The 13756-nt window shown below is 44.2% G+C and overlaps 1 protein-coding gene across 2 annotated transcripts; it reads left to right on the top strand.

Moving 5' to 3' along the window:
• Nucleotides 1–7351: 7351 nt before the first annotated feature.
• Nucleotides 7352–13096, top strand: LOC117710308 (protein RoBo-1-like). Of its 2 annotated transcripts, none has more exons than XM_034505048.2 (6): nucleotides 7352–7527; nucleotides 9361–9450; nucleotides 9652–9765; nucleotides 10247–10390; nucleotides 11133–11261; nucleotides 12763–13096. In XM_034505048.2, exons 2-6 carry the CDS (start codon nucleotides 9366–9368, stop codon nucleotides 12981–12983), a joined length of 693 nt encoding a protein of 230 aa, XP_034360939.2. In that variant the 5' UTR covers nucleotides 7352–7527; nucleotides 9361–9365; the 3' UTR covers nucleotides 12984–13096. The 2 variants fall into 2 exon arrangements, with proteins under 2 accessions (XP_034360939.2, XP_076792908.1); XM_076936793.1 differs by lacking the exon at nucleotides 7352–7527 and adding an exon at nucleotides 7534–7700.
• The last annotated feature ends 660 nt before the right edge of the window (nucleotides 13097–13756 follow it).

The following is a 13756-nucleotide window of genomic DNA, read 5'->3' as shown; positions in this document are numbered from 1 at the left end:
CTCAGGCATGAATATGACTGTGGGCTAGGACAGGGAAGTAGGCTCAGATATTTTGGTCATCCTGACAAGCCCTTAGAAACAGTGATCACAGGAATGATAACGGGACTTTGCTTATTGCCTTGCTTGTTCCTTGGCTATCTGCATTTACCAAGAACTGACCTAAATACTTGCATGTAATTAAAATGGCATAAAAGCAGATTGGGAAAAAAATAAACCCACCTCAGCCTCAGAACTGCCTGGGGTCATGCTGAAATATTGTCTAATTGTCTTTTTCTCTTAATCCTCACTCCTGCTCTGGAGAACCTGTTGACTGACTGAGCTGGCCTGGTCATTTGTCCCTCAAGCAGGGACAACACTCATTTCGTGGGAACCAGACTGTTTCCTCAAGAGATATCTTCCACTAGATGGCGCAGATGTGTGTAGTTACACAGGACAGTGTTAGACTCTGATTTTAGAGTTGCTGACTCAAGTTGCAAACACACACACACACACACACACACACACACACACACACACACACACACTCACACACACACACTCACACACACATCATTAAATACATTTTGACTTGGAATTAGGATATAATTTATGATGACTTCTGAAATGTTCCTAAATACATTAGTATCTTTGATCAAAAAACAAAACAAAACAAAACAAAACAAAACAAAACAAAACAAAACAAAACAAAACAAAACAAACCTTTACTAACTCTGGAAAAGACCAGAACTGTTCTGCTTCCACATTGAGTTCATGCTGTATCCAGCCTTGAGTTTAATGCCTTTCTCATGTCACTGTTTTGTGGTACACACTGTCTTGTCCTTCTCCATTCTCTGAGAAAACATAATCAATAAGCAAACACTTACCGTCTAGACCAGAGTGATCATTTTTATGTGTAGGGGTGCCACTGGGTACATTCCTAGTGTTTGCAACCTCTACAACCAATAACGTCATAGTCTTTCATCACCCCAAACCATATGGTACACCAGTATATAATGCTGTTATAGTTTCTTTTGAGATAGGGTCTCTCTCTGGAGCCCTGGCTATCCTAGAATTAGCTATAGAGCAGGCCATAGGCCATGTGACCTGGCTCTCATATGGCTGCTTGTTAAACATCCCTGACAAAAACAATGTGCCTGTCTGGAGATTTTAGTTGAAGCTATTCTATGATGGTTGTTCTGAGCTCCCCAATTACTAGTGTGCAAGAGCTGTCACCACACTGTACCACAGATGGAGGGCAGAAACATGGCCTTTCATTCTCCTGGATGCCGGATGTATGTGGTTTGGTATTGGAAAGTCTGGTTTCTCTGAGGGTTGTGTTGTCAGGTTTTAGCTGACCATCTTCTCCCTGTGTCTTTATGTCGGCTGTCTGTTGAATACATCTGGGTCCCAATCTCTGTTCTTACAAGGCCACGTGCTTTATTGAATGGAGATTCATATTAAAGGACTCTGGGAAGACGGTCTCCAAATGCAGTTATGTTCTCAGGCATGGTGGGGGTCTAGTCTTTCAACTTAAATTTTCTGGACCTTGAACCTCTAGTACTTCCCTTTTAGAGCCAGATTTTTGCACTTTTATATCTGACAGAGGATTAACACCTATACTTTACAAAGATCTAATGCAAACAGTCAATCAGACAGACAACCCCCCCCAAAACCCTAAACAACAATAAAACAAATAAAAACCAGGAATGAACTGAACAGAGTTCTTAAGAGAAGAAGAACAATGCCATTAGCTATCACAGAAATTAGAATTTAAGATATTTTGAGCTACCTTAGGTAGAAGGCTATTATCAAGAAAACAAACAGTAAATTGGACTTGGGAAAAGAAGAAACTTGATTTTTGATCATTCAGGTATAGTACTTATTCTACATAATTGGGCACACCCAAGTTTGCTCTGAGCATATGCTGAAAATTCTAATGCCCTCTTTATGGAAAATTTTCTTAATTGTAGTGAGGTGACTTTTGTCTCTTCTGATTGGTTGTGTTAAGGTCTATTTTGTCAGATTTTAAAATAATGATAACTGGCTTGATTTCTAGCTATGCCTGCAACATTTTTCCATGTTTTTACTCCAAATTTGGTATCTGTCTTTCATCACAAAGCTTGTTCTTTGAGGTAACAAAAAATATAAACTCTGTATTTTAATTCAACTGGATAGACTGTTTTTTTAAATGTGGAATTAAGAGCACTGACATTAAGATATATTATTGAAAGGTATAGATTAATTGATAGCATTCTGTAGAATTTGTAGTGTTTAATGTTTTGTTTTTCTTTTTACTTCCCTCTTGCTTAACTATCATTTTCTCAATGTTAGAAAACTTACTGATATGACTTTATTAAAATATTTTCTCCCAGCCACTCACCAGCTGATGCACTCTGGAGAGCTGGCCCCGCCCCTCACCTTGGCAATGTGGGGAGCTGGCCCCACCCCTCACCTTGACAATGTGGGAGAGCTGGCCATGGTGGCAAGGATTCAGGAGAGCTGGCCTAATGGATGGTGTGGGCATGGGAGAATGGGAGGGCTGTCCTACCCCTCACCTGGCCAGCAGGAGAGCAAGCTCAGGTGGCATGGGTTTGGGGACAGATGGCAGGCTGACCAACTCAACTTCCACCCAGGCCCAGATCCAGGGCTTTGAGTTGGCCCCCCTGTCAAGATCCCACTCAGACACCCAGGAAATGAGTGACATGCATCATCAGACTGACCAGAAAGCTGATGTCTTCTGGCAGTTCAACTCTCTTTTGTTCTCCTGCGGCCAAAAGCTGATGGCTTCTGGCAATTAACTCTTATGGTTCTGGGGCCAAAAAGCTGATAGCTTCTGACAATTTGGTTCTCCTTTGCTCTCCTGCGGCCAATAACTTCTGGTAATTGACACCTGCTGATGGCAGTAGGGAATTAGGAAAAGAAACTTAGTTACTTGCCTCCCCTTTTTATTAATCATTTTATTCATTTACATTTCAAATGATATCCCCCTTTCCATTTTCCCCTTCCCAAACTCCCCACCCCATCTCACTTCCCCTTTGCCTCTATGAGGGTGCTCCTCCACCCACTCACCCATTTCCACCTCACCGCCTTAGCATTCCCCTATGCTGGGGCATCGAGCCACAGAACCAAGGGCCTCACCTCCCATTAATGCCAGATAAGGCAATCCTACACATGTAGCTGGAGCCACGGATCCCTTCATATGCATTCTTTGGTTGGTGGTTTAGTCCCTGGGAGCTCTGGGTGGTTCAGTTAGTTGATATTGTTCAAGGGTGTCTGGCTAACCAGGGAAGAGGCTCAGAGTTCATTAGCTCTCTGTGAACTAGAGAGAAAGGGAAAGGAAGAAAGAAAGTCAGGTACACAAACACACACACACACACACACACACACCACACATACACACATGCACACACCACTGGATGAAGCAGAAAAGGGCTTCACCAAGCTTTTATTTTTGCTTTCAACTTTTTATAGCTTTTTAGACAACAGTCTTCTATGTAAAAAAAAAAAAGTACACATAGATAAAATGTTAGACAACAAGGAGTTGCAGCAGAATGTAGATTATTAGTTTAAAGCAGTGTTTCATTCTGTATGCTCATTATAAGTTCAAAGCAACAGTTTTACATGGCCTTGTAGTTTTTTATTCTACAGGGGGCTTAAAATTACTTGAATCAATTCAGGAGTTCTATAAAATCATTAGCAGGAATTATGAAATCATGAATTTGTCTAAACAGCATTATTATATGAAAGCCCATCTTTGTATTGATCTGCAGAAAATGTGTCCAATAAGGTGGGTTGATGCTCAGGATTCATTAGGCTCCATATTGGTGTTAGGAAAGGTATATCAGCAGCGAAAAGCAATCCTGGGATGAAGTCTCTGGGGTCCATGCTTCTCAGAGTGCACCCATTGCAGGAAATGCAAACTGGTGGACCATTTCCAGAGAACTCACTTGCTTGCCATAGCCTTTTCTGCATGGATCCTGTCACCTGTCCGACATGTTCCTCCCCACCCATCTGCTAGAATGTGTGAAGGGAGAAGTCCTGCTGATCCCCACAAGTCAGGGCAATAACAGGATGTCTGCGAGTCTCTATGAAGGTCCAATATTGATGTTGTAGCAGAAGCTAGAGGTCTGGAGCTGGCCTGATGATTCACTGCAGTGAACATTTGCAAGTAGAGCTGTTTGGGCAAAAGGATGTATTGCGTGACACGCTGCAACTTCCAATCCCGCTACTGCTAAGGAGTATGTGATAGAGATGGGAAAGATGGAGGAGCCGAATCATATAAAGAACCCCAAGGTTGATGGAGAGTTATTTCCTTTCTAAGTTTTTTAAAAAATGTATTTACTTTTGGGGGGAGGCTACAAGGGTAGAGAGCAGGTATGGAAGGACTTGGAAATGGGGAGGGGTTGGGGTGCATAATGTGAAATTCCCAAAGAGTTAATAAAGCTTATATTAAAAGTATTTTCTATGTCTTTAGAATAAAATCCTTTTCCTTTGCTACCTATGGTTTTTAGATTTGGTCTTTTCATAGTGTTCTGTCTGTTTTGAAAGTACTGCCTATATTAGTCTGGAATGTTGGCTGGAAGACTCTACCCAAGGAAGAAAGTGTCTTCCCTCCAACTGTGGCACGGTAGCAGGACTTAGGTGGAAAAACCCCAATTTATTGAACTTTACCCTCTTTTCCAGGTGAATTATATAGTGTGTGAATTAAATCAATAAAAAATGTTTCAAAAACTGTTACATTGTGCATGTAGAAATATACAATGTTAGTAAAGAAATGAAGATGTTGCCTAAATCAGGTTTCAAAGGCCTTTCCTGTTCCTGAAGTGTGGGCCCATTTCCTTGCACACAAAACAGATGGCATAGTTGACTACTGCCATCCGTGTGTTTTAGACACCAGCTTTGCAGAGCTGAGGCATCTCCAGGAGTAGTCAAGCATCCCACAGGCTCAGGAAGTTTCTACGTGCCACTGGTACTTGAACATTAGCTTAAACACTGACTTTGCATGTGTGAAATTTAACTTAAAACCTTCGTGCTGAAACTCTGGATAGTCAGCCACATTTCCAGTAGATCCCCTTGAAATCACACTGGGGTGTGTGTAGGCCTGTGGGCTGATGTTGCAACTGCAGGGTCCTGTTTGTCACCTCTTCCACTTGGCAAATGGCCTCTCCCAGCCCAGTTTCTAAATCTTCAGTGTGTGTCTAGAGAACATTTTGTGTTTGATTTGAAGCTTTCACCGCTTGCCATGGTCATTCATAGAGAGGCAGAACAATTGCAGTGAACTCTCAGACCCTGAGTCTTGAATTCTGCTCATTGAGATGTGGAAACATAAAAACCTACAGATTCACACTCACCCTTGGGATGAGAACTTGACTTTCAGACTTGCAATAGTCCACTCTCTGGTAAGGCTTTAACTGCCAGTCTGGAAGAGTCTAGCATGTGCTAACATGGACTGTCCTTGAGTACTGACATTTGTGATGTTGAATAGGAACTTATCAGGACCCTTGTGAGCTAGCCTGTGGTTCTTTCCCTGATCCCATATTGTAGTTTGTCTAAAATTCTCTGAAAGCAAACTCAGAGCTTTTGTAAAGCTGGACTATTCTAGTCTTCTGCTCTACCAAAGTTTGAGTGTACAAGCTCTGCTGCGGCCGTGCACCACAGAGGAGTGGCACTTGCAGGAGCGTCTCCTGGAAGGTGAAGTGTAGGATCCAGTGTCAGCACTTTTATTTCTCTGAGGACTGTAGGTGACTGCCTCTTCTTCTGTCTTAATATGGCTTGTTCTTTGCCTAGGTCAGGTCCCAACCTCTTGTTCTTACTGTGCTAGATGAAGCCACACAGATAGCCTCATCCTGATTTATTTGTGGGAAGATGATGTCCTCAAATACAGTTACATTCTAGTGTACTGTTGGTTAAGTCTCTAATAACAAATATGGGGGTCACGCTCTGTCCCTAATAACCGATAATGCTTATTTTCCCTGCTTCTAGTTTATCCACATGTTAGAATATTGGTCCACGGGCTGGTGAATATACTCTGTCTATAGCCATTAGAAACAGACGCTTGAAAGTTCAAGACAGGGGACACCACCTTCAACTCAAAATCTGTGACTGAGGAAGCTCTGGAGAGTTTTTGCCTGTTGTCTGGCATGGGGGCAGTGGGATGATACAAGCAGGCTCCCAGGGCAGGCCAACAGACACTAGTGGAGGCAGATGCTCCAGTGTGTGTCAGGAGGAGGAGCATGGCTGATGCTGCATTGTCTGCCCATCTCAGTGGACTTAGCTGAAACCAAGAACTTGAGTTGGCTATGGGTCATCCCTCATTAATTTTTAGGGTCTGGTAGCTGTGTCAGCTGCAGGCTGAGTACTATGCAGTCTGCTTTTTAACTAATGGAAAGACTAGTTCATTTATGAGAGCTCAAGTTTGCTTGCAATAATTTTCTCTTTAAAGTTCTGCTGAAATGTTTTGAATGCTGTATTGGTTCATGGTCAGAAGGCTGTATGCTTCCAGAAGGAGGAGCTAGTGGCTATGCACTGGGTCATCTCTTTGTGTTAAGAGTATTAAACATCTTCCAGTGTCTTTAGGATCTCACTTCCCATTCTTTTCATCACTTCAAGAACAATTTCATCAGATTTTCTTCCATTTCAAAATGTCTGTTGCCCACATCCTTCCTTCTTTTTCATTTTATGGCCATGGGTGTTAGTGAGTGGCAGTTTGTGTGCTACAGTAGTCTCTGGTCTGTGGTCTGAGGCATGTTTCAGATCTATTTATGTTTTTCTGATGAGGAGATTTTAGAATGTATGTTTGCAATCCAGATGAGACTTGACTTTGTTATTATGTGAAGTGGTGTGTGTGGGTGCATGTGTGTGTGTGTGTTGTGTGATCTTTTTGTTCAGAGAAGGCTGTGGGAGAGATCCTTGCTATTTAGTCTTGTGTGAACCTATCACTGGCTCCAGTTCACCTGCTTGTCCTTCTTAAGACTCCTATTGGATAAAGACTCACCTGCAACTCAGGGCTGTCAGATCACAGGATGATACCACAGCCTGAGAAAGACTGTCATCTCTATGTATCTGGGTCTCTGCAGATGCCCTGTTGGCTGCCACAGTCTGAAGTATGATGTTTCTGGTCTCAAGAATGAGCATGGGATGGAGAATCCTTGATGGGGTCTGTGGGACCATTCTGAAGCCAAATGTGCATGGGATAGAAAACAAAGATGGTGAATCCCCCAGGTCTTCAGAAAGCACTGATGTTTGTGCAACTGCATAAGCCACCTTCTCCACAGTGATCATAGGTTAGCACATACCTGATTGGTTGTTACCATGGAGGTTTAACCATGCCTTGGCCTGGGAGTAGGAAACTGTCACACAATTGGATAGCTCCTGGCCAGTGGGGGTGGTATGCTTTGTTCTTCACTGATAAATGACAGTGGCCTCAGGTTGCTGTTCATAGTGACAGAACAAGCATATTTCTGACTGGTGTGTGGTGTAGAATCCAGGCCACTGGCAGTGGGCGACATCCCAGCTGAGGTTAACTGAAGTCTCATCCCAGGCTCTGCTGTAAGTCTGGCCTCTTGGCCTCATATCTTCTTTACAGAAATCTTCCCTACCTCCAGCTTCCTCAGCTGGCCAGGGAGATATGGTCCAGAACTAGATGCCTTAATAAGCGGGTAAGAAAGGAATGAACTGCACAGCCTTGGACATTGACTAAGGGTCCTGCAGAGGATATCAAGGTAAGTGACTTGGGGCTAGGTTGTCAGGAAACTCATGACTCTCTACAAGGCAGGGAGGTGGGATTCCTTTCTAGGCTGGCAAAATTCAAGGGGCCATAGTGACATAATTCTAGAAAGACCATCAGAATCAGCCCAGCAAACCCTGGTCATCATCTTAGAGGCCTTGAAAGTAGGTTGCTCCCTAGCTGGTACTCTTTGGAATGGACAATGGACTTCTCATCGGGCATCAGGTCATCTTCACCTGCCACATCTGGGGTGTGGCAAACCTCCAAGGACATGCTTCTGTGTCCGTCGAAGTTCTTGTCAACATAGTGTGGGCAACAGGACTCTTTCCCTTGCCCAGAATTCCAGTGTCTCTCCTCCTCTACCTCTACACACCAACTTCTGAGGCATCTGGACATCCTCAATGAGCTCTTCCTGCAGCCCCCACCTTCTTCCTCACTCAGCACTCCCGGTACCCAGGAAGGTCCTCACTGCCCTCACACCCAGTGCACAGTCCTTGACTCTGAGAGTATGTGATCAAAATCTGGATGATTGCAGGAAGGTAGAGGATATGTGAGTTTCCCTAGCTTATTGTTTCTCTCCACTGCAGAGAAATGGAGTGCTTCTGTCCTAACAAGAGTTTGGCATAGAGATAGGCAGAAAGAGAAAGAAAATGTAGAGAAACGGTCCCTCACTGGCAGAGATGCATATGTGTCCAGGAGAAAGGAAGGGATGGGACTTTACTGTAGCAATGCCGGGGTTTCTCTTGAGGAAATGCCAGCCACACACATAATGGCTAAGCTACATTTCATAACTTTTGAACACAGGAGACTCTTGCATAACTCACAGAGGCTCGGAGGCCTTGACATACCCTCCCTTCCTTCCTCTGCCAACCAGAAGCACAGGAAGAGCTGTCCCCATGGTCTCTGTCTCTGGGAGATCAGTTGTAGTTTAGTGCACTTGGCTGCATGTGACGATTCTATTAATTTACAGTGTTTTAACCTGCGAGAGAATGACTACTAGTTATGGAAGTCAGCAGCAGCGAGGACAGAGAGAGTCTGTCATCGACATTCATCATACATGGTCCTTTCCTTCTGTTTCTAGCTGAGAACACTGGCTTTTCTATCCTTCTCAGGAAATCAGGAATAATTCTTGGTGAACATTTCTAGTGTGTGGTTGTGACAGATGGTGGTGGGGGCCAGCTCTTTGTGAAATGATGGCTTTGGAAGTGGTGAATCCGTGTCCTTAGCTAAAGGGCTAATGAACACAATGGACCAGAACTTTCTAGCACATAAAGAGCCTCTACCTGCTCCCCAGAGGAGTAATTTCTTGACCAACTCAGCCACTTCAGCAGTGGAAGGAGATCTAGCACCTTCCGGACCCATGCAAGAAGAGTGCTTCCTGAGCAAAAGTTCTTCCCAGGGAAGGATGGTACTTGTCTTGTTACCTTCATGATGGATGTAGCATCTTTTCCCGTTTTTGCATCCTTCTAAATGGCCACATCTGGCATAAAGCTGGTGTTTGATAAAATTTAACTTGTAGAATTAATAAGGAATGAATGAGTAAATGAATGAATGAAAACAGGAACCGACAGTATTTCTTGGCATTTGGGTTGCTGGATTACAAAAGCTGAGCCCCTGGGCCCTGATTACTTTGTCCTTACTTGTCCCCTGTGCAGTGTTTATGGAAGCCATCATGTCCTGGTTCTTGGTCCTGAAGAGTCTCCTTGCTGTCTGCATCATCTCTCTCTTCTCTGTCAGCTCTGTGGGTAAGAGGAGCAAGGCACTTTTTGTTTCAAGGAAGGGGAAAGTGGGAGTTGAGCAATAAGGTGCCTTCGGGGAATTCCATGGGCCACTCAAGCCTCCAGGAGTCCCTTCAACCTTCATGGCTCCTTGACCCCTGGGAAAGGTTGTCGGTAGCTGCAGAGATTTGGGACAGCTTTCTGAACATGTTTATTTTCTCTTTGCAGAGAGTTATGCTTGTATAAGAAAAACATGCTTTGATGGACAATGCAGTCGTTTTCTAAACACTTGCGAATCCTCTAAAGGTTGTTTCTCCCAACGGCAGGAATTTGAATTCCCAAGTAAGCCAGTCCTCAGTCTTACAGTCTTCTAGTTTACCTTCGGCTCCTTCAAGCATGGAGCTGGGAATGTGGGCTTCTGGGAGGTAGGGGGATGGGATGATGATACTGGAAGTAGTCACTGGGAATAGAGCAGAGAGACCCTGGTTCTGTTTCCTAAATCAACCTCACAGGGCTACTGGAGAGTGATGAGTGAGCCCACATTTTATTTTATTTTATTTTTTTATTTTTTGCCACACTAGGGATCTAATTCATGGCACCAGACATGCTAAGTGAACAATGCACCACTGGGCCCCATCCCCATTGCACCAAACTGTCCCTCTGTTGATTTGTTCTCTGAGGGACAATCACAGAAGGACTCTTGGAGTAAAGAAATGTAAAGACAGAGAGAATGAAGGGACAGACTCCTTAACACTGGATGCTTCATCCTCTCTGTGTCTCAGAAGAGAAAATTCTTGGGGGCTGGGGGTGGTTTGTTTCACAGCACTTCAAACACTTGAGCAGACAGGCTGCCCTGAAGACAGCTGTACTGAACTAGCATTCTCCGCAACACTGGGGAGGTGCCGGACATTTAGATATGACCGTCGATGCTGCTACACTAAACAGTGTAACAACGGGAGCATTAAGGGTAAGTTTAGCTGTCTCTGTACCTCCACTATCTGCCCCGTGTCTCCTTTGCTTTTCCGAGGGCTCATTCACTGTGCCGGGGCACAGCACTGATGCTTGCCTTTCCTTTGTGTATATGCTCCTTAGAGGTGGCTTAAATTACACATAGGCCCTTCTCCTGTGAGGTAGACTGTGTGGGGGTTAGACGACAGGGATTGGTCTTGGGGATTTTCTCTAATTTCCATTTCATGGTTTAACTGCTTTGCTCTGCCCCTCTGGCCAACAGCCTTTGCTCACCTATTTAATTCCCCAGGTTCAGTTTTGTTTTGTTGAGAAGTAGTCTTGCTGTGTTTGGAAGCTTGTCTTCAACTTCTAAGTTCAAGCAGCCCTTCTGCCTCAGCCTCCAAAGTTGGAGTAGCTGGGAGCACAGGTGTGTGTGGACCACACCTGGGTCATCCCTCACCCTTTGAACAGCATCCTTTTAGAAAGCAGATCCTCTCCCATTATCTAGGACTTACCCTCCAAGGCGGAGAGCAGAGTAACTGATGAAGGTGAGGACGGCTCTGTGTTCCCATGAGGTCCTCCATGGCGCTCACACCCAGTGCCTTCCTCCTGCATCTCCTTCCACCTCATCCCTCACTGCAAGCTTTTTGGTAGAATCGTGGAAAAAAAAAAACCTGTGTTAGATGAGCAGTGGATAGACATGTCCTCAGCTGCTTCTTCCTTCTATTTCCCAAGGTGAGAACTTTTCTCTCTCCATTCAGTGTCTCCAATATCTTCAGACCCCAATGGTGTTGAATGTCCTGCCTGCTATAGTGAAGATGACAGATGTAGCCCAGTTTCCCTAAAGTGCACGGGGGAGGAGACGACGTGTATTAAGGTTACTGGCAGAGGTATGATTATTCCCTCGAATGTTTTGTTGAGGCCACAGCAGGTCATTCATCACGATGTAGCAAATTATGCCAAATGTAGCAACTGAAAACAGTAAACATTTATTATATCTTAGTATGTGTCGCTCTGTAACCTGAGAATGGCAGGTGCACGGGCCTGGCTCAGAGTGTTTCCAGGATGCTGTGTTCATTTGTCAGTTTCTGTTTCCTAGCTCACTTGTGGTTTCTGGTGAGTTTCAATTTTTACCTAGTGTCACTCTAAATTTAGAAAAACATATATTTTTTTATTGAGAGAAAATTATATATTTATTATAAAGGGTCCTGCTTTGGTCTTTTGGGGGTCAGAGCTGAGATGGATCACAGCATTATATGAAGGCCAAAAGACTGGCGACTTATAGCCTTCTAACTCTCTCTAACTGTATTGGGGGCTAGAAGCTGAGAGCTTTTGGAAACTTACCACTCTCTCGTTTATTCTGTGGCTGAAAACCACTGGCTTCTTTTCTCTTTAACTCTCTGTGTTTTAGTAAGTACTGTATCTTTATTTTATAACTCTCTGTGCTTTATTAAACAAAACCAAAAAAAAAAAAAAAAAAAAAAAAGGCTAAGTTCACAACAGTCATCAGCTAGCCTTAGCCTTTCCTAGATGGCTCCTGACAGGGCCAGTCTGCCACTGAGACAGGAACTTGGAAAACAACTCTAGGAGTTTTCTCTCTGGAATGCACAGCCAGAGGGAGAGGCTGGCAACTCTTTCCTGAACAATATATGGAAAATTTCATGAAACCAGAGAATCAGTGGTGTTTTGCATGCTGATTAAGTGGTGGACTGGGAGCTTGAGGGGACTGGAGGCAAGCTACACTTTTATTTGGAAAGAATTTGGACAGACAGAAGTCCTGGGGCAAGCAAGGGAAGAGCCCTTTGTCGGATGAGTTGACGTGAATGAGGAAAATGGGGTGTCACAGAATTCAAAAGATGATTCAAACCATCCACAGTGGGACAGGCTTCTACCTCAGTTTACCTTGGAAAGAGATGTCCTGTGCATTCTATAGTTATCCTCAGAGGGATCTCAGAGCTCTCAGAAGGATGTCAGTCTGTGAGAGAGCTACCATATTTTTCTTCAGGTAGGGAAGGAGAGAAAGGGTGGAGTGGAGAAGACAGGTTCCACCTGGAGGGTTTTAGCCAACAATTGAGACCCTTCATCTGGCCTTCATCCTCACCTGCATTAAACTTCTCTCCTACTGAATGGGTACCCAAAGGCCTCATTGTTAGTTTTGTGTCTGAGACACAGGGGTCCTTTTAAGGTTCCTTTTATACTGAAGAGACAGTGGGGCCAGAAGACAAGAAGGCTCAGCTTCTACATGGATGAAGCTGTGCTCATGATCTCACACAGAGGCAGGAGTTGTGGATTCTGGACCATTCTGAGCAGAGTTTCCTTTTAAAGGATGCAGGTGAGGAGGGGAGATGAAATGAGAGAAAAAGAATGATGCTTGGGCCTTTTCACTAACAGGAACCCAATACCCCATCGAGATATACGGCATGGGCTGTGCAACCAGGACTGCCTGCAACCTGAAAAACATGACGGTCATGGATGGCATTCAAATCAATACCTCCTGTGTCAGTGGGAGCTCGTCGCTGCAAATCAATACCTCCTATGTCAGTGGGAGCCCGTCGCTCAGGCCTATCTTATCTGTTCTGACGAGTCTTTTCCTAATGAAAGCCTTGCTTTGATCCTTTGGGGACTGACACGCCCATGATCCTTCACATTTAAACACATCAACAACCTTCTGTGACTCCTTTACCCACCAGAGGACAAATAAAAACTAATGGTTGTTTGTACTTTAGATGGAGAACTCGTTCTTTCTGTTCTCCAGGCATGTTTCTCAAGACTGATCTCTTTTATGATCCTACCCACACCTTGAGCCACATGCCCCCGTGTACACCCTTTTACAGTATTATCGGTTTACGCTTTGTAACTGTCCATTGCTAATGAAAAGATTTATTTTTATTTTGTTTTTGGGAAAGGCTCTCACTATGTGCTTCTGGCTAGCTGTTATTCACTCTGTAGATAAAGCTGGCCTTGAACAAAGAGCTCGACCTATCGAGGCAGCTGCTTACATTGTATCTATAGTCAGGAAGCAGAGGCAGGAGAGTACTGATGTTCAGTTTGATCTCTCCTCTTTATTCAGTCCCAGACTCCAGCTCATGAAGTGAAGCACATCCAGTTTGTGCCACCTCAGATAACCCAGTGTAGAAACTCTCTCACAGAGAAGCCCAGAGATTTGTCTTCAAGGTGATCCAACCTGACAATCACTATAAACCATCATGGCAGGCAACAGACCAGGATAAGACAGTCTCAGTCCCTACAATAGGGAAGAACATCCCCAAATTCCAGACGGGCCACTGGAATGGTCAAGTTAAAATGTTACCTTGCATTTTATTTGGCACTTTGCCTTCTGTGGAGGTTTAAATGAGAATAGCTCTCATAGGGTCACATGTTTGAA

Source organism: Arvicanthis niloticus, chromosome 6 (genome assembly GCF_011762505.2).
Source record: "Arvicanthis niloticus isolate mArvNil1 chromosome 6, mArvNil1.pat.X, whole genome shotgun sequence".
NCBI classification, from domain to species: domain Eukaryota; kingdom Metazoa; phylum Chordata; class Mammalia; order Rodentia; family Muridae; genus Arvicanthis; species Arvicanthis niloticus.
Note: the sequence above shows the minus strand (reverse complement) of the source record. Positions and strands in the feature narration are given on the sequence as shown.

Bases quoted from the DNA above. Each gene is read 5' to 3' on its own strand.
- LOC117710308 (XM_034505048.2), top strand. From the start codon at position 9,366: ATGGAAGCCATCATGTCCTGGTTCTTGGTCCTGAAGAGTCTCCTTGCT. The intron at 9,451-9,651 runs GTAAGAGGAGCA...TTCTCTTTGCAG, and splicing joins CTTCTCTGTCAGCTCTGTGG to AGAGTTATGCTTGTATAAGA. The intron at 9,766-10,246 runs GTAAGCCAGTCC...TTTGTTTCACAG, and splicing joins GCAGGAATTTGAATTCCCAA to CACTTCAAACACTTGAGCAG.